The sequence below is a fragment of the Mesoplodon densirostris genome, chromosome 19, assembly GCF_025265405.1.
Source record: "Mesoplodon densirostris isolate mMesDen1 chromosome 19, mMesDen1 primary haplotype, whole genome shotgun sequence".
NCBI lineage: Eukaryota > Metazoa > Chordata > Mammalia > Artiodactyla > Ziphiidae > Mesoplodon > Mesoplodon densirostris.
This window is the reverse complement of record NC_082679.1, coordinates 9,715,368-9,738,361: the sequence shown is the minus strand read 5'-3', so window position 1 is coordinate 9,738,361 and position 22,994 is coordinate 9,715,368. Positions and strand designations below refer to the sequence as shown.

General features: G+C 52.5%; 2 protein-coding genes across 3 annotated transcripts in view; both read right to left on the bottom strand.

The window, feature by feature from the left end:
- The window catches only part of OPA3 (outer mitochondrial membrane lipid metabolism regulator OPA3), a 49,491-nt gene extending 41,202 nt beyond the window's left edge, over window positions 1-8,289 (bottom strand). For both annotated transcript variants that reach the window (XM_060084131.1, XM_060084130.1), the window contains exon 1: window positions 8,064-8,289. In XM_060084131.1, the coding sequence (XP_059940114.1) occupies window positions 8,064-8,205 (142 nt within the window). In that variant the 5' untranslated portion in view covers window positions 8,206-8,289. The remainder of the gene's footprint in view (window positions 1-8,063) is intronic.
- Window positions 8,290-11,214: 2,925 nt separating this feature from the next.
- Window positions 11,215-22,680, bottom strand: GPR4 (G protein-coupled receptor 4). The gene is made up of 2 exons (XM_060083828.1): window positions 22,569-22,680; window positions 11,215-14,529 (listed from the first exon to the last, which is right to left on the bottom strand). The coding sequence occupies exon 2, from the start codon at window positions 13,755-13,757 to the stop codon at window positions 12,612-12,614; it is 1,146 nt and encodes a 381-aa protein (XP_059939811.1). The 5' UTR covers window positions 13,758-14,529; window positions 22,569-22,680; the 3' UTR covers window positions 11,215-12,611.
- Between the last annotated feature and the right edge of the window lie 314 nt (window positions 22,681-22,994).

Genomic DNA, 22,994 nt, shown 5'->3' with positions numbered 1-22,994 from the left:
TTCCCACATCCACAATGTTTGCGGGTCTTGACCTGTCATATTTTGTGTCTGCCGACTCTCGATCATGGTGCCTGCTTCTCTGTACGGCACATAATTTTTTTATCATGAGCTCATATGTGCCGGAACTCTACCTGAAGGAATTCTCCAAGGCCCAGGCAGAGGGTGGGGCTCCTCCAGGGAAGGTTTATGTTTGTCCTGGCCAGGTACTTAGGGGCACACAGATCCGGGTTCATTCTCAGCCTACTGTTTCCAGGACCTTTCAAAGAGTATAATTTAAGCCTCAACCCCACATGAGGGACAGTCAATGCTCAGAGGAAAACTTTTTCAATCTCTTCCTAGATGTAAGGCTGTGTGCCTTTGCAGGACGGGATTTTTTTCAGTTCACACTTCCCCTGAAGGGTACCTTCCCCAGGACCAGGCTGTTCACAAGGTGGTCCTCTGTCCAACTTTCCCAAAGCATAGCCTCTGTCCCCAAGGCCATGTGAATCTGTCAATGTCCCCAGACACTCAGGAGGCTTCAGTGCTCCCTCCCCTCCTTGGATCTTTGCTCTTGCTTTCTCCTTGCTCTGGGAGGAGTCCCTTTTCTTCATTGCAGGGACAACCATTCATTTCAAAGGATGTTTTAATATTTTAGGAAGCATTAGGTCATAGGAGGCTCTCTACTCAGCCACACTGCCCTCTCTCTGTTTGACTTTCTCACTTTTCTTTACTCCAATCCCAGCTTCTGACCAGACAAACATGATAATTGCCCCGTGCTAGTTAGAAATGTTCGTGGGAGAGCCCAGACCCTTCTACTTGTGGCAAGCCTGTGAGGTCTGAGTGAGGAAGAGGGACCAACGCCACCTAGAGGCCTGAAGTACTGTCTGCTTGGCTGCAACAGGCCACCAAAGAAGGAATGCACTAGAAAGTTTAGTATTAAGATGACGATGATGATCAAAATAATAATGGTGCCTGACATCTCTATACATTCAAAAAACAATTATGCAGCACTTAAGAGCCAGGCACTGTTTAATGCTTTATGGATATATTAACTCATGGAATATGAGTTATAATGATATAATTTACAGATACAATTTAACCAGAGAAGTTAAATAACTTGCCCCGGAAGAGACTTCCCTGGTGGCGCAGTGGTTAAGAATCCTCCTGCCAATGCAGGCAACACGGGTTCGAGCCCTGGTCCAGGAAGATCCCACATGCCACGAAGCAACTAAGCCTGTGCACCACAACCACTGCAACTACTGAGCCTGCGCTCTAGAGCCCGCAAGCCACAACTACTGGAGCCCACGTGCCACAGCTACTGAGGCCCGCGCGCCTAGAGCCCGTGCTCCGCAACAACAGAAGTCACTGCAATGAGAAGCCCGCGCACCACAACGAAGAGTAGCCCCCGCTCGCCGCAACTAGAGAAAGCCCGCACACAGCAACAAAGACCCAATGCAGCCAAAAATAAATTAATTAATTAAAAAAAACAAAACCGCCCCGGGGCCACATAGAAAATGGCAGAACTGGGATTAACACGTAGGCAGCTCAGCTCCAGAGGCCGGGTTCTTGACCACTCTGCCCCACTAAGTTACTGAGTTCACTTTAAGTCACTGAACTTAGAACATGCCAGGCCTGCGCTGAGGGTATTCACGCACGCAACAGATCCTCCCATCAAACCTATGAGGTGAGTGCTATACTGTGCAGAGGAGGAAACCGAGGTACAGAAAGGCGGGGTGACTTGCGCGGGACGCACAGCAAATGGCAAAGCAGAAAGCTGAGTGCAGGAAGCCTTTATCTGGAAGCAGGGTTTTCAGCCTCTGGACAGTTAATGCCCACATATGCTAAGAACAGATTATCACAGCCAGCACTAAAGACCAGATACACGTGCTCTGGGCCAGGCCTTGATACCCACTGGCTCTTGGATCCCCACAAGAATCCTGGGAGGTGAGTTCTATCATCACCCTCGTTTGATGAACATGGATTTGAAGTCTCAGAGAGGTCAAGCTGCTTGCCCAAAGTCACACAGCTCATTAGTGGCTCCAAGATGCCAAGCTAAGAGTGTCTACTCTGTGGCAAACTGCCTCTGGAGACTGTCTGCATCACGCCCTGTGTGGTCCCCTCTCACACTCACTCTGGTATGTGCCAGAGCTGCTTGGACCGATAGCGTGTGCTGGAAGTGATGCTGTGTGGATCCAGGCCCTGCCCTTAAATGGCCTGCAGCTTCTGCTTCTCCCCTCATGGAAATCTAGCTCCTGGGGGCCCTGAGTGACCATGAGAGGCGAGACCATGTGAAGAACAGAGGTCCTGAGACGACACTGAGACGGAGAGAAGGAACTGGCCATTCCAAGATCCCAGTAGAGCCTCCTGATGACTCCAGGCCCAGCCACCCTCTGACTGAAACCCCCTGAGAGACTACCAAGCAAGACTGGCAGAGGAACTGCCCAGCTAGCCCAGTCAAGCCACGAAACTGTGAGAGAACAATAAAACGGTCACTGTATAAAGTCCTTAAACTGTAGGTCAGACTGCTTTGTAGCAAAAGAAAACTGAAACCAACTCCAAAGCCAAAACTTGTAAGAATGACCACAGAGCTAAACTCTTCTGAAAAAATTATCCCAGCAGCCTGAATGAATTGTGTGGCATATTAATTTCCTATTGCTTCTGTAATAAATGACTACAAATGCAGTGGCTTAAAACAACACACTATTATTCTATATAGTTCCAGAGGTCAGGAGTCCAAAACGGTTCTCACTAGCCTAAACTCTAGGTGTCAGCAGGCGAGAGTTCCTTTCTGGAGGATCTAGGGGAGAATTTGTTTCCTTGCCTTTTCCAGCTTCTAGAGGCCGCCTGTATTCCTGAGCTCACGGTCTCTCCTCTATCTTCAAGGCCAGCAGGGTAGCATCTTCAAATCGGTCCCTTTCCTGTCTCCCTCTTTCACCTATAAGGACCCTTGTGATTACACTGGGCCCACCTGCATAATCTCCCAATCACCAAATACCTGAGTCAATCACATCTGTAACGTCCCCTTTGTTGGGTAAGGCAACACATTCAACAGGTTCCGGGGATTAAGATGTGGGCATCTTTGGGGGGCCATTATTCTGCCTACCAGAGTAGCAAACTGGAAAATGACCGGTGTTCTTCAAAGGAATAACCGAAACCAACTGGAATATTCCCACTGCCCAGAGACCTCCCACAGTTCCCCTGGCAGCATCAGCAGTGCACTTTGCATGAGTGGCCCCAACCTTCCTGGCATCACCAGCCTCTTTTATTTTCTCTCCCCCAGAAATCTTTGTTGAAAAAGATCTTTGTCTCCCCAACACAGTGCATCATCGATGATTTATGCTTCTTGCACTTACTGTTCTTTCTCAGGCAGAAACACCTACCCCTCTGGCCCCTATTGTGAGGAGACCCACAGCTAGGCCTACCCTACTGTGTCAAAAGAACCTTAGCCAGGGACTTCCCTGGTGGCACAGTAGTTAAGAATCCGCCTGCCAATGCAGGAGACGTGGGTTCGAGCCCTGGTCCGGGAAGATCCCACATGCTGCAGAGGAACACAACTACTGAGCCTGCGCTCTAGAGCCCACGAGCCACAACTACTGATCCCACATGCCACAACTACTGAAGCCCGCGTGCCTAGAGAAGCCACCTCAATGAGAAGCCTGCCCACTGCAACGAAGAGTAGCCCCCGCTCGCCGCAACTAGAGAAAGCCCGCGCACAGCAACAAAGACCCAACGCAGCCAAAGATAAAATAAAAATTTTCAAATAAATTAATTAAAAATAAAAAGTGTGACTATGAGAAGTCAGGGCATACCAACGTCGAAAAGCATCTCCAACCAAACCTGTCCCTCACTGAGCTCCTGGTACTTTCTGTCCAGCCTGCCCCTCCTCCAGTCTGCCCGTCACACCCAATCCACAGGAAATCCTGCCGCCACTACCTTTCAAACAAATCTATGCTTATTCATTACTAAGGGGAAAAGGAAAGGTTCTTTTAGCAGTCACCACCTTAACCAAGGGATCCAAGTTACCGCCACAAATGACGGAACAAACAGACATCAGGAGCCCCCTGAGGTGATGTCCTTAGGTGTTCTGTGGTGTTCCTGCCAGATATGCTCAACGTGAATCAAATCAGAGGAAGCAATCAGAAAACCCCAGAATGCGGGACACTATGGGACAACTGGCTTGGACCCTTTCCAATGTCCATGTCACAAAAAACAAGGACAAGGATACTGTTACAGAGGAGGGCCAGCAAACTTTTTCTGTTACGGCTACAGAGCAAATATTTTAGATTTGTGGGCCACAAAAACCCAACTCTGCATCCACAGACAATGTACAACGAATGGGCAGGGCTGTGTTCCAATAAAACTTTATTTACAAAGACAGGCAGTGAGCCAGATTGCCCAGCCTGCTGTAGATTAAAGGACACTAAAGAGGCATGATTATCAAATGCAGTGCAGGATCCTTGAGCTGACCCTAGGTTAAAAATAATAATAATAGGGCTTCCCTGGTGGCGCAGTGGTTGAGAGTCCGCCTGCCGATGCAGGGACACGGGTTCGTGCCCCGGACCAGGAAGATCCCACATGCCGCGGAGCGGCTGGGCCCGTGAGCCATGGCCGCTGAGCCTGCGCGTCCGGAGCCTGTGCTCCGCAACGGGAGAGGCCACAACAGTGAGAGGCCCGCGTACCGCAAAAAATAATAATAATAATAATAATAAACAGCTAAAAGAACATTTTGGGGACCAGAATATGAGCTATATATTAAATATGAGCTGTATATTAAACAGCATTGTCATCAATATTATTGTTATCAATGTTAAATTTCTCAGGTGTGACATTGGTTCTGTGTCATATAGAATGCCTTTGTTCTTAGAAGATACAGGCTGAAGTATTTAGGAGTTTAGAAGCATGTCCAAAACTTATTTTCAAATTGTTCAGAAAAAACAAAAGATTGTGTGTATACATTCATACACACATACATATATGGTGGTGAAGACAAAGCAAACCTGCTGAAGACTAATAAGAGATGAACTAGGTGTTGAAGGGCATATACCTGATGACCATACCATTCTTTCTTTCAACTTTTCTCAGGGTTTGAAATTTTTTTTTCTTTTTTTTTGCGGTACGCGGGCCTCTCACTGTTGTGGCCTCTCCCGTTGCGGAGCACAGGCTCCAGATGTGCAGGCCCAGCGGCCATGGCTCACGGGCCCAGCCACTCCGCGGCATGTGGGATCTTCCCGGACCGGGGCACGAACCCGTGTCCCCTGCATCGGCAGGCAGACTCTCAACCACTGCGCCACCAGGGAAGCCCCAGGGTTTGAAATTTTAAAAAGAAGTAGTTGGGGAAAAAATTGTCTCTGGGATCTGACCCCTCCTCCCCACTCACCTCCCACCTGGACTACTGTAGTCATGTCTTCCCTGCATCCAGGCTCACCCTATGATTGCTAAAAGGATTCTATTAAAATCGAACTCAGATCCCATCCCTCCTCTGCTCAGACTCTCCAGTGAGTCCCATCCACTCAGAGTAAAGCCAAGCGTTTGTGGTGGCCCACAGGCCCTGCATGATCTGCCCCCTTCCCACCACCTTCTCGGCCCTCAGTCTCCACTCAGTCTCACTGTTCAGCCACACTGGCTTCCTCGATGTTCATCAAACAGGCCAGGCGCACACTCACCTCAGGGTCTTCGCACCTGTGGAAACTCTGGGCTAGAAAGCTCCTCCCCCAGATGCCCGCACTGCGTGCTCCCTCCTCTCCTCATATTTTCAGTGAGGTCTCCCTGGTAACCCTATCTAAACTTCACAACCGTCCCCCAAGTACTCCTCCTCCTGCATCCCTGATGTTTTCTCCAGAGCAATTAGTGCTATCTAATATCTAACTTTACATTTTAACTGTTTTCTTTATTGTCTGGCTTCTCCCCACGCTGAGAACGCAAGGTCCCCTGAAGACAAAATTTTTTACTTTTTCTTCTCAGCTGTATCCATAACATCTACACAACAGCCACAACTCAGTGCTGGGCACTGACCTAACACTTTACATCCATTACTCCTCACAACAACAGGATGAGGTAAGTATTATTTATAGCATAAATGCATATGTAGCATATACACAAAATAGGAATAATAACAATGTCTACCTCATAATAATTGGTGAGGATTTAATGCTATGAAGTTCTCAGCAGACTGCCTGGCACAAAGTGAGTGCCCATTAAATGCCACTATTATATAATACTCACTGTACAGAGGAGGAAACTGAAGCTCAGAGGGGTTAGTGACCTGCCCAAAATCACCTGGCTGAGAAGGGGGCGGGTGTGTGTGTGTGTGTGTGTGTGTGTGTGTGCGCCAGATTGGAACCCATGTCAGTCTGACTCAAGCAGCCACTTTCTAAACCACAATGCTGAGACACATCACAGTGCTTGGGAGAAAGACAGTGGCAGGAAACAGGAACCAGCTCTGGGAATCCAGAATGCAGGATTTAAGTCCTGCCTCTGGCACTAACTCCACGTGTGACCTCAGCAATTCCCCTCTGCTCTCAAGGCTTCAGTTTTCTCTTCTATAAACTGGGGGAAGTCATTTCCCCTCCCTGACATGGGGACAAAAAAGAGTGTGAGGGTCAAATGAGAGAGCTTATATGAAAACACTTCAGTAACTGTAATCCAACACTTCTCCGTTCTAAGATCTGCAACTCTGGCAGAGGACCAACCAAACACCAAAAGACCAAGAATTCCAAGCCCTTCCGGAAAGCAAATTTTAAGCATTCAAACTTATAAGGAAAAAAAGTGTGTTCCCTGTAACCATTTGGCCTTTGCGCATGCTCCTCCCTCGCCCTCAACATCATCCCTGTCCCCGTGTGGTCTGGTGAGACTCTCCTCACCCTTCACTTCCCAGCCCAGAGGTCTCCTCTGCCAGGAAGCCCTCCCTGAACCCCATGTCAGGTCAGGCATCCAGTGGGCTCCCCCATGCAAGCTCTGCCCACTCTGGGTCGTCACCTTAAAGGATGGGTCTGTCCCCACCCGACTGTGAGTTCCTTGGGGGCAGAGACTGGGGCTAGCTTGATTCCTGCTGTTTCACCATCACTGCCCAGCACAAGGCCAGGTACAAAGCAGACGCTCAGTAAACACTAACTAAATGAAGTAACAGATGGATTACTGGTGGTTCCCTGACCCAGCAAATTACGTTAAATTTCCATACTTTGTGCTCCCACAGGCCCATAGCACATACATCGCCTTTTGACAGTAGTTCATATTTTGAATGTTTACTATGCCCTTCAGATCTCAGCTCAGGCAGCCCTCGTCTAGACAGCCTTCCTGACCCCACTCCCCCGGGTCAGGAGGTCTTTCTGAACTCTGGAGTTCACACCGTCCTGACCACTCTGGGGTGACAGTGATGGGTCATAAATGTGTCTCCCAGCCCAGAAAAAGCCAGCATGGTCTGTCTACTGAATGAATGGACGAACAAATACGGAGTATGAGTGGATTAATGAACAGATGGACAAATGTTCACTCTAGTTAAAATTACTCCTTCAGCCAGATTCCCAGGTCACGCACCCAGACCCCAGACTTCGCCCCGAGCCACGCCTCTACCCAGGCCTATTTCCCGGAGTACAACTGGGGCAAATCAATGTCCTAAACGGATGATATATAAGCACCTCTCAACTCCCAGAACGGGAGGGAAACCGAGGCACGAGGTGAAGTCTTCAGAGCGAACCCTCCCAGGGGTGGTCTGGCAAAAGACCCCATTTGGTCAAATGACCGGAGCTCCGGTCTCCCCCGGCTCCTCTCAGCCCTGGAATGCCCCGCCCAAATCACTCCCATTCCCCACATTATTGGTCCGTCTAGACGTCAGTCTCCACGCGCTCTTTTCCTCTATTGGCTAGTATTACCAACTCAAGCGCGGTCGCCCTGCCCCGCCCTTAACCCCATGCCCTTTCTTACTATTGGGCTACCCGCATGCCCCTCTCCCAGGGACCCTCCCTACTGGCTGAAAGACTTTGCCGGTTCGGGCTGTGATTGGTCGTGAACAGAAATCCATCTCCTGAACAACCACCTGAAAGGGGTTAGAGAATGGGAAGGTTGGAGGGTTGTGGGGTCAGACTCACGCTGAGCTGGTGGGAGGCAGATATAGGTCTTGAAGAACTCGCTTCGGCGGGCGGCCTCCTTAATGCGGTTGGCAAGCGGCTTGCTGACCTGCCGGATGCCCAGGTATAGCAGCTTCGCCATAGGGAACGCGCCCACCACCATCTTGGCGGTTGCAAGGGGCACGCGCAACCTGGCTGACTGGGAGGGGCGCCTCCGATCTCTCCCTCCTCCCCCGCCCGCTCGTCGTTGTGCGTGCCTACGTACGTGCGTACGCCCCATTGGGAACTGCAGGGGCGCTCCGTGACGACACCACGTCAACGCTGACGCTCCGACGTCCGTTCCGATGAATATGCAAATATACGGCGAAAGTAAGTCTGTCAGAGGGTGGTGCGGTTAAACGGCAGCTCGCGGAGCGTGCGTGGCTTCCCACGCCCCCTTCGGCTGACGTCACCGCCCTCCTCCGTGACGTCACATACCTGGGTGGTATCTCCAAAGGAGGAGTCTTAATTAGTCCTAATTAGGGCTAACGAGTCCCAAATGCACCTTCCCCCCGCAATTTAGAGCCCTCACTGGGCGTAAGAAACTGTCCAGGTAGTCATACAGCCCTGGATTGGGATCCCAGCTCCACTGTTCACTTGCTGTGTGTGGCGAGTGACTTAACCTCTCTGGGCATCAGTTTTCCCATCTACAAAATGGGAATCATAAGAACACTTACACCTTGGGACTTTCCTGGTGGTGCAGTGGTTAAGAATCTGCTTGCCAATGTAGGAGATACGGGTTCAAGCCCTGGTCTGGGAAGATCCCACATGCCGCGGAGCAGCTAAGCCCGTGCGCCGCAACTACTGAGCCTGCGCTCTAGACCCTGCGAGCCACAACTACTGAGCCTATGTGCCACAACTACTGAAGCTCGCGCACTCTAGGGCCCATGCTCCACAATAGAAGGCACCGCAATGAGCAATCCTGTCGCCGCACGGAAGAGTAGTCCTGCTCACCGCAAGCAGAGAAAGCCCCTGCGCAGCCACGAAGACCCAACACAGCCAAAACTAACTAACTAACTAAATAAATAAATTTACTAAAAAAAAATAAAATAAAAAGAGAGAACACTTACCTTATTGGGTTGTTGTAAGCCTTGCATGCAAATTTTGAATATAAAAACATAGTGAACTATGTTAAGAGCTTAGAATGGTGCCAGTCACCCAATAAACAGCCCTTATTACTGTACAGGTATTAGCATTATTATTGCTAACTCCAGCATGAGGGCGCATTTCATCTCCAGAAGCAGCTAATCCAACCATTTACCAAGTAACTGACAAACTGAGACCCAAAGAGGGGCCAGGAGAGTGGCACAAGTTCCCTCAGCCAGCAGAGGTTGATAGCCCAGCATCTTGGCTAATAAACTATACCGTTCTCAAGCAGCCCCACTTCCTCCATTGGGGGGCGAGGGTCCCTAGGGAGCTGGCTCAGAAAGGAGTTTAAGGAAGTATCCCAGACTGTCATCCCTTACCCAGCAGGGAGCAAAATCATATAAACAAGGTCAAGAAGAGGTTGAGAGAAATTTCTGGATGGTGGAGTGCTGATGGGTAATTGAGAGATTCTCGAGGCAGAGGGAGAGGGGAAGTGCAAGGAACAGAGAAGCTGTGTACAGGAGGAAACAGACATTCAGGACACAGAGTTGGGGGACCCAGGGCTTTACTTGGCATCCTCTCGGACTCCCTGAGTGTCCTTTGTCACTTCCCTGGCCCTGATGGACTTCCATTTCTCCATCTGTAATAATGATGATACTGACATGTGTGAACCTCGATATTCTAAATTACTAAGAATGCCAAGACTCCATAAAAACAACTTCTCCCTAGGACCCTTTCTGGGCTAAAGATGTTAAGGAGCTTGGGGCCATTCAAGGTCCATCATCCACTAGGGACCCCCCCCCATTTTACTGACTGACCAACTGGAGCCAGAGGATGACAAGGATTTATCCAGAGTTCCAGAGGTAATCAAGATGGAACTGAGGCTGGGGTTTCTTGAGTCCCAGCCCAGAGTCTTCTTCTGATCCCTGGGGGTGTTAGCCTGGGGCCCAAGGACCTACTTGGGGGGTGGGGGGGCCACTGAGGTTCCACATGATGGGTTTAGGAAGCTTCCAAACTTGTACATGACTTTTTTTGTATAATTCACTATTGTTTCCTCAGCCCCTAGAACAATGTTTGGCACATAGTAGGTGCTCAATAAATATTTATTGAATGAATGGAAATGAGCATTTGGTGGAGGGGTAGCGTGCAGGCTTTCATCTGATTCCCTGAGGGGACTGTGTTCAGAAAGCTCCTGTTCCCCTACATCTCCATCCCAGTAGCTTTATAGCAGTGAGAGAGGGTGGGAAAACTACCAGCCCCCCATCCCCGCCCAGATCCCAGGCCTCCCTCTTTTCCCCACAACTCCAAAGACCCAACTTCCTGCATCTCAGTGACCCACCCCTCCTCCTGCAAAACCATTTTCCTCATTAAGTTCATTTTTTTTCTCACTCCCCTCCTCCCTCCTCTTTCTTTCTCTGAGAAGGGTTTCCAGGAACGAACCTCTTCTGGGAACTTCTGGGGCAATGGTGTGTTTGTGCGTGCGTGCGTGCGTGTGTGTGTAGGGAGATCTTCACGTCTCATCAGGAGCCTGGAGCCTGTTACACACCCGTGGGGAGGAAGGGAAGGAGATGGCCTATCAGAAGGGGCGAGGCCTGTCCAGAGCTGTGTGTTTCCTCCTGCTCTCCAGCCTAGTTCGAGAAGGACAGCCATTCCTGGTTGACCCCTGAGGGCCAGGGGAGGGAGGGGAACACCATCAGCCAGGACAGCAGCCTTGGCCACTCTGGGGCATGGGAACGGAGGCAGAGACAGGGAGGGGAGAGGGAGCCCAGGATGGCCCCAGCGTTGACTCACTGGCTGTGTGACCCCGGGCTAATCACTTGGTCTCTTCGGTGACAGCCTTTGAGTAGGGCCTGGGATCATTCCCAGAGGTCCTTCCTGTTCAAGTCCCCTGGTCACCCTTTTCCCAGGATGGGCAAGGGGCTTGAGTTACACAATCCCACAGGCCCTTGTGCTTCTTCCATCATCGAATTCCTTCCAGATAAATCCCCAAGCTGACACCGATCCTTCCGCACTCCACCCCCCCCCACCCCTGACCCCGGTCCAGCCATCAGCATCTCCTGCCTGGGCTCCTGGCTTCTGCCCTTACTTCCCATATTCTGTTCCCCACTCAGCAGCCAGGGAATCCTGTTAACATTTAAACCAAATCCCAATCCTTCTCTACTAAGAGCCCCTCTGTAGCTCCCATTTCTCTTGGAATAAAAGGCAAAGTCCTCACGTGGATTCACAAAGCTCTATAATATGGGCCCCTGTCCCTGGCCTGTCTCAATTGCATTCCTCACATCCTCCCGCCCTCGGTTCCCGCCACGCCGCTGTGTGTACTTGCGGGCCCTCAAATGCAGGCAGTCTCTTACTCCACGTTTTGCACTTGCTGTTCCCTCGGCCTGCAGTGCTCTTCCATCTGACCCCTTTCCTCCTTCAGGTCTTTTCTCAAATGCCCCCTTCTCCGTGAGCCCTCCCCGACCTCCTTATCTAGATCAGACTCCACATCACTCTCTGTCCCCTCCGTCAGCTTTATTTTTCCCCATTACCGTTATCTATTCCAAATGTCATGTTTATCTTTATTCATTTACTGTGAGCTCCGTGAGGGCGGGGACTGGGCTGTCTTGGTCACCGTTTTGTCCCCAGCCGCTGGCCAGCACAGGGCTGGGCAGAGAGTAGGTATAAACAAATCTCCCTTGAATGAATGAATAAATACCCTTCTCTTGTCCCCAGCCCCCTTCCCAAGCCTGCCCTGCTCCCTGCTCCCCCAGCCCATTTGCTGATTGCCCTTCATTTGATTCTGCTCCCTCCTCCTCCTCCTCAGTCCTGACCTGGAGAATGCGGTTTATCTTGAAACTCTGAAACGCTCTGTCAGGCTCTCTCTCCCCGCTATATGACCGGGGGCTTCCCAAAGGCAAAAGTGACCACTCAGCACTCGGTGAATTTCTTCTTCCACCTTCCCCGTGAGTCACAGACTTTTACCCCCTTGCTGAAAGTAATCCTAACTTTTTTGTCTTTACCTTCTGGAAAGTTAATCTACTGGTCCCCTCCTCTAGGAAGCCTTTTCTGACCCCCAGACTGGGTCTGATGCCTTCTTGGGTTCCCCCAGCCCCTGGGCTCCCCGTCTGAGCCCTGCCCACTCTGGGTCATCACTATCCAGGGACAGATCTGTCTTCCCCAGTGGAGTGGGAGCCATGAGGGCAGGGCCAGCACTGTCATTTGTCACCGCTGGGTCACTAGCACCACCCAGCGCAGGTCTAGGCACAGTTCTACTGAATTGTTAGGGGGTCAGGGTGGAGGACGATGGTTGACCAGTGACACATCAACCTCACTATTTTCCTATTTTCTTACATGCTTATGGAAATTAACATAGCCTTATTTACATACAATTTGCATACAGCGGACCAGGAGGGAAGGGAGGGTGGGATTAGTATGGAGGAGTGGGGGCTCTGCACGACACGAGGTTCACTGTGCCGGCAGCAGCATCTTCAGCTGCACCTGGTCCCTCTGGGAGGGCTGAGCAGCCACCCAGCTGGCTGCCATGGCCTTGGCCACGCTGTTCCTCTTGGAAGTGAGCGGGGTCTCCAGGGTGAGCGAGACGTTGGCCATCTCCTGGGGTTTGTCACTGGCCAGAAAGCGGAGCAGGTTGTGCAGGGCCTTGGCCACGTGACTGCGGGCGCCCTCGTTGACGAGGCAGTAGAGGATAGGGTCAGCCACACAGTTGAGGCTGGTGAAGGCCAGTGAGCTGTGGTACGCCGAGAACACACGTTCCTCGAAGCCACAGTCCCAGGGGTGGCGCAGGTAGACGGCGCTGCGGGAGAGCAGGAGCACATGGTAGGGCGCAAAGCAGACCAGCACGATGGCAATGAGGCTGAGGGCCAGCCTCTTGATCTTGGCCTTCTCCTGGCGCTCGGTGGACACGCTGCCCCGCACAGCCCGCAGGATGCCACGGTAGGAGAGCAGCATGAGGGCCCACGGGAAAAGGAAGCCCACGAAGACCCGGTAGAGGTTCATCCAGGCCACCCAGCCCTCCATGGGGAACTTCTCGAAGCAGAAGGTGTGGTTGTAACGGTCACGGAAGAGCTCATCGTGGAACAGGGGCGCCGAGTTGGCTCCCAGCTCCGTGGCCCAGACCACAGAGCTCACAGCCACGGCCGTCTTGACGCGGCGCAGGCGGGTGAACCGCAGTGGGTGGGCCACGGCCAGGTAGCGGTCCACGGAGATGCAGCAGAGGAAGGCGATGCTGATGTAGATGTTGGTATAAAAGATGAACCCGAAGAGCTTGCAGGAGCTGGGGCCGTGGATCCAGTTGTCGTGGTGCAGGAAGTAGTCCACCCACAGTGGCAGCGTGCAGATGTACAGCAGGTCGGCGATGCTGAGGTTCATCAGATACACGCCCAGCTCGTTGTGTCGCCGCACCTGGCGGTAGGCGGCCCACAGGGCCAGACAGTTGGTGGGCAGTCCCACGCCGATGACAAAAATATAGAGGGAGGGCGGGAAGAGGTGGTCCACGAGGGAGTCCACGTGGCAGCCCTCCCACGTGCGGTTGCCCATCCTCGGCACTGAGGCTTTCGAGATGTTTCCCCTGGCCCACGGGGGCTGTGGGGCCATGGGTGGCGGGAGGCCATCAGGCCCCCTGAGCCCCCTCCTCGGAGGCTCAGGGGAACATGGTGGGAGGCAGTCCACAGCGAAGAGATGAGGCTGACCACGAATCGTGGGCCAGGCTGGGCAGGGAAGGATAGAGCTTGAGAGGGAAAAGTTGGAGGAGGGATAGAGTTATGACAAGAGGGAGGTCTGGGGGATAGCAGGATTCACGAAGATCTTTGTCAAGGAGGTTTTATGAACCCAATCAGAGCACAAATGGAGGAGTATTGGGGTCACACAAAATTGACTGAGGGGTTGTTTATAGAGCAGATGAAGGCATCAGTGGGCAGTGGGGAGAGAGAGAGATTTGCGGAGGATGTAGAAAGTAAGCGTGGCCATGCTGAAGTAACGGTGGGGTGGAAATGTATGGGATAGCGTTGAGATAGGATAGTCTACAGTTAGGGAGTGTTGAAAAGACCAGGCAAGATGGATGCGGGTGCTAGCATTTCCTAGGACCCCAGTAAGAAATAAGGAAATAAGTAAGGTAAACAGTGAGGAGAAGATTACGGAAAAGGAGGTGTCCTGTGAGAGATGAAAGAGAGGAAGGGCTCCGTCTGGGGAATGTGGGAAGGGTTTTTAAGAAACAGGAAGGAGGTGAGTAAGGGCTAGATCAGAGCACGGTTACTAATACAGGGAATTTAAAGGGGACAAGGACGGGGCTCCAGCTTGGTCCTGGTGGGAGCTGAGCAGTTGACATGAGGTGGCCCCGCCTCTCAGTTCAAAGCTGATTTTGCAGCACCTGTGGGGAGAGAAGACTGCAGTGAGGGGAGTCATGGACCACCCCCTTCCCCCTACACCCCTTTGCCCTGACTCCAGCGGGCTGCAGAGGGTGGGGACCCTAACGATGCCTAATTGAGCCCCGGATCTCTGAAAACACAGATTTGAGATGCCAGATATATTTTTTCCCTAACAGATGTTAAAATAAAGATCCAGGGGCTTCCCTGGTGGCGCAGTGGTTGAGAGTCCGCCTGCCGATGCATGGGACACGGGCTCGCGCCCCAGTCCGGGAAGATCCCACATGCCGCGGAGCGGCTGGGCCCGTGAGCCATGGCCGCTGAGCCTGCGCGTCCGGAGCCTGTGCTCCGCAACGGGAGAGGTCACAGCAGTGAGAGGCCCGCGTACCGCAAAAAAATAAAAATAAAAATAAAAATAAAGATCCAACTCAGATTTTAAAACTTTCTTCCAGAAACCATGTAAAACTTGCACAAGTATCATATCATGCTGTGGGAAATGGAGAACTAGTCTTAACTATCATGTTATAGACAGGGAGACTGGGCCCAGAGAGGCTGCGTCACTCCCCTCAAGGATGCACAGCAAGGCAGTGACGGAACCGGGCTAGAACCAGCCCTCCTGCTCCTAACCCAGGGCACCCCATTTTTGACTATAATGATGATGGTGGTGATAATAACAGCTAAAGTTTATTAAGTCCTACTACATAGCAGACCCTGTCTTAAGCACTTTTATGGGTATGAATTTTAAAATTTCAAGAATCCTATGAGGAATAGGGTTATTCCCCCTGTTGGACAAACTGAGGCACAGACAGGTTCAGAGACCTGTCCAAGGTCCTGATAGCGGGAGAGGGGAAATCTCGGCTCCCTCCAGCCTGCACTTCCGTTTTCCCCCAAGAATAACTGGACAGAAGAGGGCCCTGGGCTGACAGCCCAGGGAAGCATAGCTGCAGGGGGCTGGGGGGGGCAGGGCGGAGAAGGGCTGAGAGGAGGAGCTGCTGGACTCGGCTGAGGTCGGAAGCAAGGGGGAGCCCTGGGGGCAGTGCCAGCAGTCCCCTCCCTCAGAGACTGCCCCCTTCATTGTCTCTCCCCACTCCCCTCCGACTTTCCCGAGTGAGTGTCTTGGGCCTCACCCTCCTGGTCCTGCGGAGACCTTTAAGGACAGGGCAAAGGACAATCTTGGACCAAGCCCCAGACCACTGTCAGCCCCCAGAGAGGTGGGGAGCGAAGTCCTGAATTAGAGGCACCTTCAGAAGCCACTCCATCCGAGGGTTTGCATCAGTTTAGTTTTTAGGCTGTGAAACCACTTAAAAAAAAAAAAAAAGAGAGACCTCTCAGCTGGAAACCCCATCTAAGACAGTGACAGAGGAAGCTGCTCTGTACTCTAGAGAAAGTGAGGTGGCGGGAGGAAGGCCACCTCTGAAGAATCCCCAGGACACACTTTGAAAACCACTGGTTGAGTCGATTGGACAGATGAGGAAACCAAGGCCCAGAGAGGGGAAGGGATGAGCCCAAAGGTACACAGCAGGTACATGGAAACCTCCCAGATGCCTGAGCATCTTCTCATGGGAAAGGCCACTTGGCTCTCCCTACCTCCACACTAAATCCTGAATCCATGCATGTCTCTAAAACCCCTGCTGCTGCCCGCTCTGCTCAGCCATCACCACTGGCTTGGACTTTGCAGTAGCCTGCTCACGGCTTTCCTGGCTGCCACTCTGACTTCCCTCAGCTCACTTCCCACGTGGCAGCCAGAAAGTTCTCTCTAACATGTAAATCGGCTCTTGTTACTTCTCTGCTTGAAACTCTCCAATAGCTTCCCAGTGGACTTGGGGTGAAATCCCAAATCCTCACCCCAGGTGACAAGGCACTGCCTGACCAGCCTGGGCAGCCTAGCTGACTTTCTTGCCCACCTCCCCTCCCCCACCTCAGCAGCCTCGAGGCTGGACCTTCTTTCCAGCGTCAAAACCTTTGTTCTGGGCTTCCCTGCCTCAGTGGTTAGGAATCCGCCTGCCAATGCAGGGGACACGGGTTCGAACCCTGGTTCGGGAGGATCCCACATGCTGCAGAGCAACTAAGCCCGTGCGCCACGACTACTTAGCCTGAGCTCTAGAGCCTGCGAGCCACAACTACTGAGCCCGAGTGCCACAACTACTGAAGCCCGCACGACTAGAGCCCGTGCTCCGCAGCAAGAGAAGCCACCGCAGTGAGAAGCCCGCGCACCGCGAGAGAAAGCCCATGCGCAGCAACGAAGACCCAACTCAGCCAAAACAAAACAAAACCAAACCTTTGTTCTTCCTTCAGACTTACTTACCACTAGCTCCCTCACCTCCTTCACTTCCTCAGGGAGGCCCTCTGTACCCAGAGTCCTGACCACCCATTCCCAGGGCTCTCTCCTCACATCACTTTGCATCTTGTTTGTGTCTGTCTGTCTGTCTAGAACGGACATTCCAGGAGGGCAGGGACCTTGTGTTGACTGCTGTATCGCCAGCTCCCAGGACAGGCCCGGCATACAGCAGGCACTCAGGAAATGACTTTGGACCAAGGGAACAGGCATTGGTCAGCCCTTCCTCCAACACAGGCTCCTGCTCACCTTGAGGCGGCACCACCCCCAACTTCAAGCTCAAGCGAGTCCCTGCAGGGACCCAGAGGAGGGAAAAAGTGAAAAGGGCAGGATCTATCTGCTGCACAATTGACTTTGAAAGATCAGGGCTGACTCCCACTTAGTAAGTCCTCCCCGCTGTCGGGTCCTCCATGACTGAAGAGCTGCCCTCACCTCAGACTCACAGAGACTCCTGGATCCTGTGGAGATGGGACAGAGGGGGCTTGCTCCTGGCTGGAACAGTGCAATCCGGTCCCTACCTTTGAATTGAAACCACCCCCGCAGAGCAAATCACTCAAAACACCTCTCTCGGGCTTCCCTGGTGGCCCAGTGGTTAAGAATCCGCCTGCCAATTCGGGGGACATGGGTTCGAGCCCTGGTCCGGGAAGATCCCACGTGCCGCAGAGCAACTAAGCCCGTGCGCCACAACTACTGAGCCCACACGCCTAGAGCCCGTGCTCCCCAACAAAGAGCAGTCCCTGCTCAACGCAACTAGAGAAAGCCCGCGCGCAGCAACGAAGACCCAACGCAGCCAAAAATAAATAAGTAAATAAATTTATATTAAAAAACAAAACAAAACAAAAACTCAAACACCTCTCTCCCCTCTCTCTGCCCTGGGTCTCTCCTTCCTCCTGTAACACTGAGGGAATTACTTCTTCAGGAGCCTCAGTTTCCCCTCTATAGAAAGCGGGGGTGGGCACAACTTTTATACTAGTCACATCCCAGATATGAAAATCCTTGGGACTTCCCTGGCAGTCCAGTGCTTAAGACTCTGCGCTTCCACTGCAGGGGGCCCAGGTTTGACCCTGTGCCTAGGATCCTGCATGCTGCGCGGCTCGGCCAAAAAAAAAAAGAAGAAAAAAAGAAAATATCAATTCTTTTTTTTTTTTTTTGCGGTATGCAGGCTTCTCACTGTTGTGGCCTCTCCTGTTGCAGAGCACAGGCTCCGGACGCACAGGCTCAGCGGCCATGGCTCACAGGCCCAGCCTCTCCGCGGCGTGTGGGATCTTCCCGGACTGGGGCACGAACCCATGTCCCCTGCATCGGCAGGCGAACTCTCAACCACTGCACCACCAGGGAAGCCCGAAAATATCAATTCTATACAAACTCTTCCAGAAAACTGAAGAGGATGAAACATCTCCGAGTTTATTCACAGGGAACTATGGATACATTCAATATCCTGGGATAAACCATAATGGAAAACAATATTTAAAAAAAAAGAATGTCTATATGTGTATAACTGAGTCCCTTTGCTGTAGAGCAGAGATTGGCACAATATTGTAAATCAACTCTACTTCAATAAAAAACAAAATTAATTGAAGAAAAGAAAGTCCTCGGTAGAGGTGATATCATCTATAAATTGTGCAGTATTTGAACAATTATTACTATTCCACAGGCACTGGGGAGCTGACACAAGAATGAACCAGTTCATAATGGGAGGAGGCACTGAGAGCTGGGAGTTCCCTTTGCCCCTCCCCGTCAAGAACCCCTGGGTTCAGCTGAGGCTGGGGTGGGTACACAGGCATGAGGCTGATTTCCTGCAGCCAAAGGAAATACACTTCCCATTGCTAATTTCCTCGAGGGGGAACCAGGTGGCTGCCTCCCCCTCCCCCTTCCCATCCCTCCTCCTCAACCCATCTGCTTCTTGGGGGATGCTGGGCATGGGGGAGGGGCATTCAACCCTCTCTTCTCCCCCACCTGAGATCTGCCCACCACCAAACCCCCGAAAGACAGCGCTGAATGGCAGACTCTTAGAACTCCACAGTGCAACAGGCCTATCTGCCACAACATACAGGGGCGCGAGGCTATTTCTGACCCCTGCCTGATACAGATGGGAAAACTGAGGCCTAGAGCCACAAAGCAGTTGTCTAAGTCACATGGTGTGTCAAGACTGCACAGATCTGTCATTCTTAACTAAAAAGCTTCCCCTCACCTGAATGTTTTCTCTCTTCACCCCCTGCATTCCCGTAATTTTTCTCAAGTCTTTCCGGGGTTCTCAGCCCCCGTTAAGAATCTGCTGAGGGACTTCCCTGGTGGCGCAGTGGATAAGGCTCTGCATTCCCAACACAGGGGGCCCAGGTTCGATCCCTGGTCGGGGAACTAGATCCCACATGCATGCCACAACTAAGAGTTTGCATGCCACAACTAAGGAACCCGCATGCCGCAACTAAGGAGCCCGCCTGCCGCAACTAAGGAGCCAGCAAGCTGTAACTAAGGAACCCGCCTGCTGCAACTAACACCCCATGCAACCAAATAAATACATAAATAAATATTTTTTTTAAAAAAAGAATCTGCTGAAAGATCCACGGACTCTCACCACACGAAAGCAAGTGACCTCAGCGTCTTGGGTGCCCCTCCATCACCTGACTCCCTTGCCCAGCCCCCTGGAGCCAAGACCCTGTTGGGCTGGGATCTAAATTGCTTCCCTTACTCAGGCTTTGTGTGGGCGAGGTCAACCTCCAAATCTCACAGTGCCCACAAGGAGCTCCCCAGTCCCACAGGCCTCCCTCGTGGTCCCTGCTGGCCCCTCCCAGAGGGGCAGGGAAGAGAGATAAGCTGAGAATGTGGAGCGATAGTGGGGAGACAGGAAGGACTGTCAGACCACTGCCCCCACTTTGCACCTCAGCTGCTCAAGCCAGATAAGTCCCTGGGCCCTGGCAGCCACCTCTAAGTCCAGCAAAGCTGAAGGACTGCGGGTGGGGGGTGGTGAAAGGACAAGATGGAGAGGTAATAGAGCCCCACAGCCCCTCACTCACCAGTCTTGTCCTAGAAGCCTCCAGGTCGCCTCTCTCAACCCCCACTTCCCTCCTCTGAGGGTTCCTGCTCCCCTGACAGCCCCGGGGGACCAGCCAGCTCCGGTCTGCTCATTAGGGGACGAAATGTGATCACCAAGCCTCGCTCCCCACCTGGTGTCCTGGCGGCTGGCTGGCGGAAACCGGGGGACAGTCCGGCCACCGTGACCGCTCCGCTGGGCCTCAGTTTCCCCATTTCTACCGAAGGGGTCCCCATCCCCCCCCACACACCCCCACACCGTCCAAAAGGGACACCAGAGTCCTTGACCCTACTCCTCTGATGTTCTAGATCGCAAGGTTCTCAAATCCTCAGGTTCTATTGTTAGTCCAGTTCCTGGTTTACTGTTCTATTATTATAACATTCTAGAGCTTTACCTTTCTTCCATTCTATTATTATTATCATGGTGGCTTTCCATGCCCTTCTCCTTCTAAGTTTCCAATATCCCAGCGTCTCACATTCCAAGATTCTCAAGTTCTATTGTTAGAACGTTCTACGATTTTTTTTAACATTCTATAACTTTCAGAGTCTATTATTAGCTCTCACCGATTACTATCTTTGCCCAGCAAACACGAAAATGTATTTCCCTTTTCTTTTTTACAGAAATGGAAACATACTCTACATACCGTAAACCTCACTTCCTTTTTCCTCCCTATCTAATCCGTTTTTTTTTTTAACATTCTAGCAGCCTAAGGTTCTAAGATTATGCAGAATTCTAAGATACTAAGGATTCAATCGGGGAGGGATAGTCACCACATTCACTTGGTCCCTAAATTCTCACCCCCCTGGGGGGGACATTAGGAGCCCAGGCTGCCTCCCAGGGAGCCTTGCCACGTCCCTCCCTGCTCGCTCACACCGGCTGAGTTATTATTTGTCTAGACACAAACCAAATTATAGGCCCTGTCCTGCGGGAGCAGTGGGCTTCGTGGGGAGGGTCAGGAGACAGAATCAGGCGGGAGTTAATCTCTGCACTACCCGCCCTTCCCCTCTCTTCCCTCCTTCTCTGAAACTCCACCCCTTTCACCCAAACCAACTCTTGTCCCCTCTCCTTCTCCAACACCATGGTTTTAGAAATATCTTCTCTCCTCTGCCTCTAAAAGGCTCCCTCCTGGGTTCCAGCCATTGACACTCACCTTGGCATTCTTCCCTCCTCCCTATGAAGACCTCCTGCCCCACAGGAATCCGACTTAGTGGCAGCAAAAGAAGCCAGATCTTTGGATTGGGGCTTCAGTGGAACTGGAGTCCCAACCTTAGCCTGAAACTGGCTCATTGTGGGGACTTCTGCTCTTGCGTCTCAGTTTCCCCATCTGTAAAATGGGGGGCTTGGTCTAGCTGGCTCTGCAAGCACTTTCAAGCTCTCAGCTGTGTGCGAGCACTGAAAACTGCCAAGATTCCAACACCAAGCTTTTTGGATTGAAGGATTCAAATATCCTAAGGACCTTTAATTTGAAGGTTTGAGCATTCCTGGTCCTCCTCTCTGATCATTCTCACTTACTTGGGTCCTTTCATTTGAAGACGTCACATGCAAGACTTCTTGATTCTATGATTCCCAGAGTTCTGGAGCCCCTCCCCCAACAGTCTCTCTCATTTTCTACTACTGGATGCCCCACCACCAGAAAGGAAAACCTCCCCATCCTCACCCCAAACCTGAAGTCAAGCTCAACCACAGAGACAGAGTTGTGAGGGGCCCTTGGTGAGTTCAGAAAGAGTGGGGCTGGTGATGGGCCCTGGTGGGGGGCGGTGGGGATGTGGCCCCCATCAACTCCATCTGTGCCCGCAAGAAACTCCCCCAGCGCACGTCCCGCCTGAGTACACAACACACGTCCCACAACCGAAATTCCAGAGCTGTCCTTCAGCGTGCTTGGAGGTGGGGGGTGTCCAGCTCAAGGAGGGGGGGATGAAGCCAAGGCAGGAAGGAGTTAACGGGTGACCCAGCTAAATCCTGGAAGGGAGGAAGTGGGGGAGGAAGTTTACCCCCCAGCCAGGAATTCCTGAAATTGGAGGGTGGGGTGGGTGCGACCTCCAGAGCAGTGGGGTGACTGTTAAGGGGGAGGCGGGGTCACAGGGGCACTCAGAGTCCACCTGCCCCGGGTGGCTACCCTACTGCCCCTTACCCCACTCCCAAGCAGCACCTCAGCCCAGGTGAAAGTTGGAATTTGCGAGGATTTGGAATGAGATGATGACGGGGTGAAGTTGCCAGAACCAGGTCTAAGATACAGAAAGACAGAGACAAAGGAATACCGAGAGACAGAGACAGGAAGGGAAAGGGCAAAGAGATGCCCAGAGACGGGGAGACGGGGAGATGGAAGCAGAGAGATCCACAGAAACTGAGTTCATCAAGACACAGGGATGGAGGCAAACAGAGTGAGAGAGCGACGGAGAGGCAGAGATAAAGAAATCGACAGAGACATCCGGAGATGGAGAAGGAGAGACACACCCAGAGGGAGAGGGACCGCAGATCCAGAGAAACATCAGAGACAGACGGAGAGATGCAGACACACCCAGAGACAAAGTCAGACGCAGAGACGCCGGGAAGAGCCAGCCCCAGAGAGGGACGGGGACGGAGACGGCGCGGGAGACTGAGGCAGCGGACGGACGCGGGGACGAGCAGTCCCCGGCGGCCGCAGGACCGGCGCGGGCAGGGGAGGGACCGGCGGCTACCTGCGCGTGACGGCTGGACGGGGCAGGTGGCGCCTCTCTCCGCGGCAAGGGGAGCCGGGCTCCACGGCGGCGCAGGAACCCGGCGGCGACTTCTACTGGCCCCCGGGCCAGAGCCGCCAGCCGAGGCCCCGCCCCGGCCCGGCCGGGCCCGCCCCCATTAACCCCTCCTTTGTCGCTCCCCCTTAACCCCTTTAAGCCTTCACCCCGCTAAAGGCTTCCAGCCCTGGGGAAATCTCACCTGCCTCTGGAATACCCCCCAGTCCTTCAACATCCCCATCCTGGAGACCCCCACCTCATTAGCCCCTTTGGTTACCGTGCCTCCAGTCTCGCGCTCCAACTAGATCAAGCCCTCAGCTGGGGGTGGGGAGAGGGAAGGGGAGGTCCCTCATTGAGCGGAACCATTTCCTCCTTTCGGAGACCCCAGTC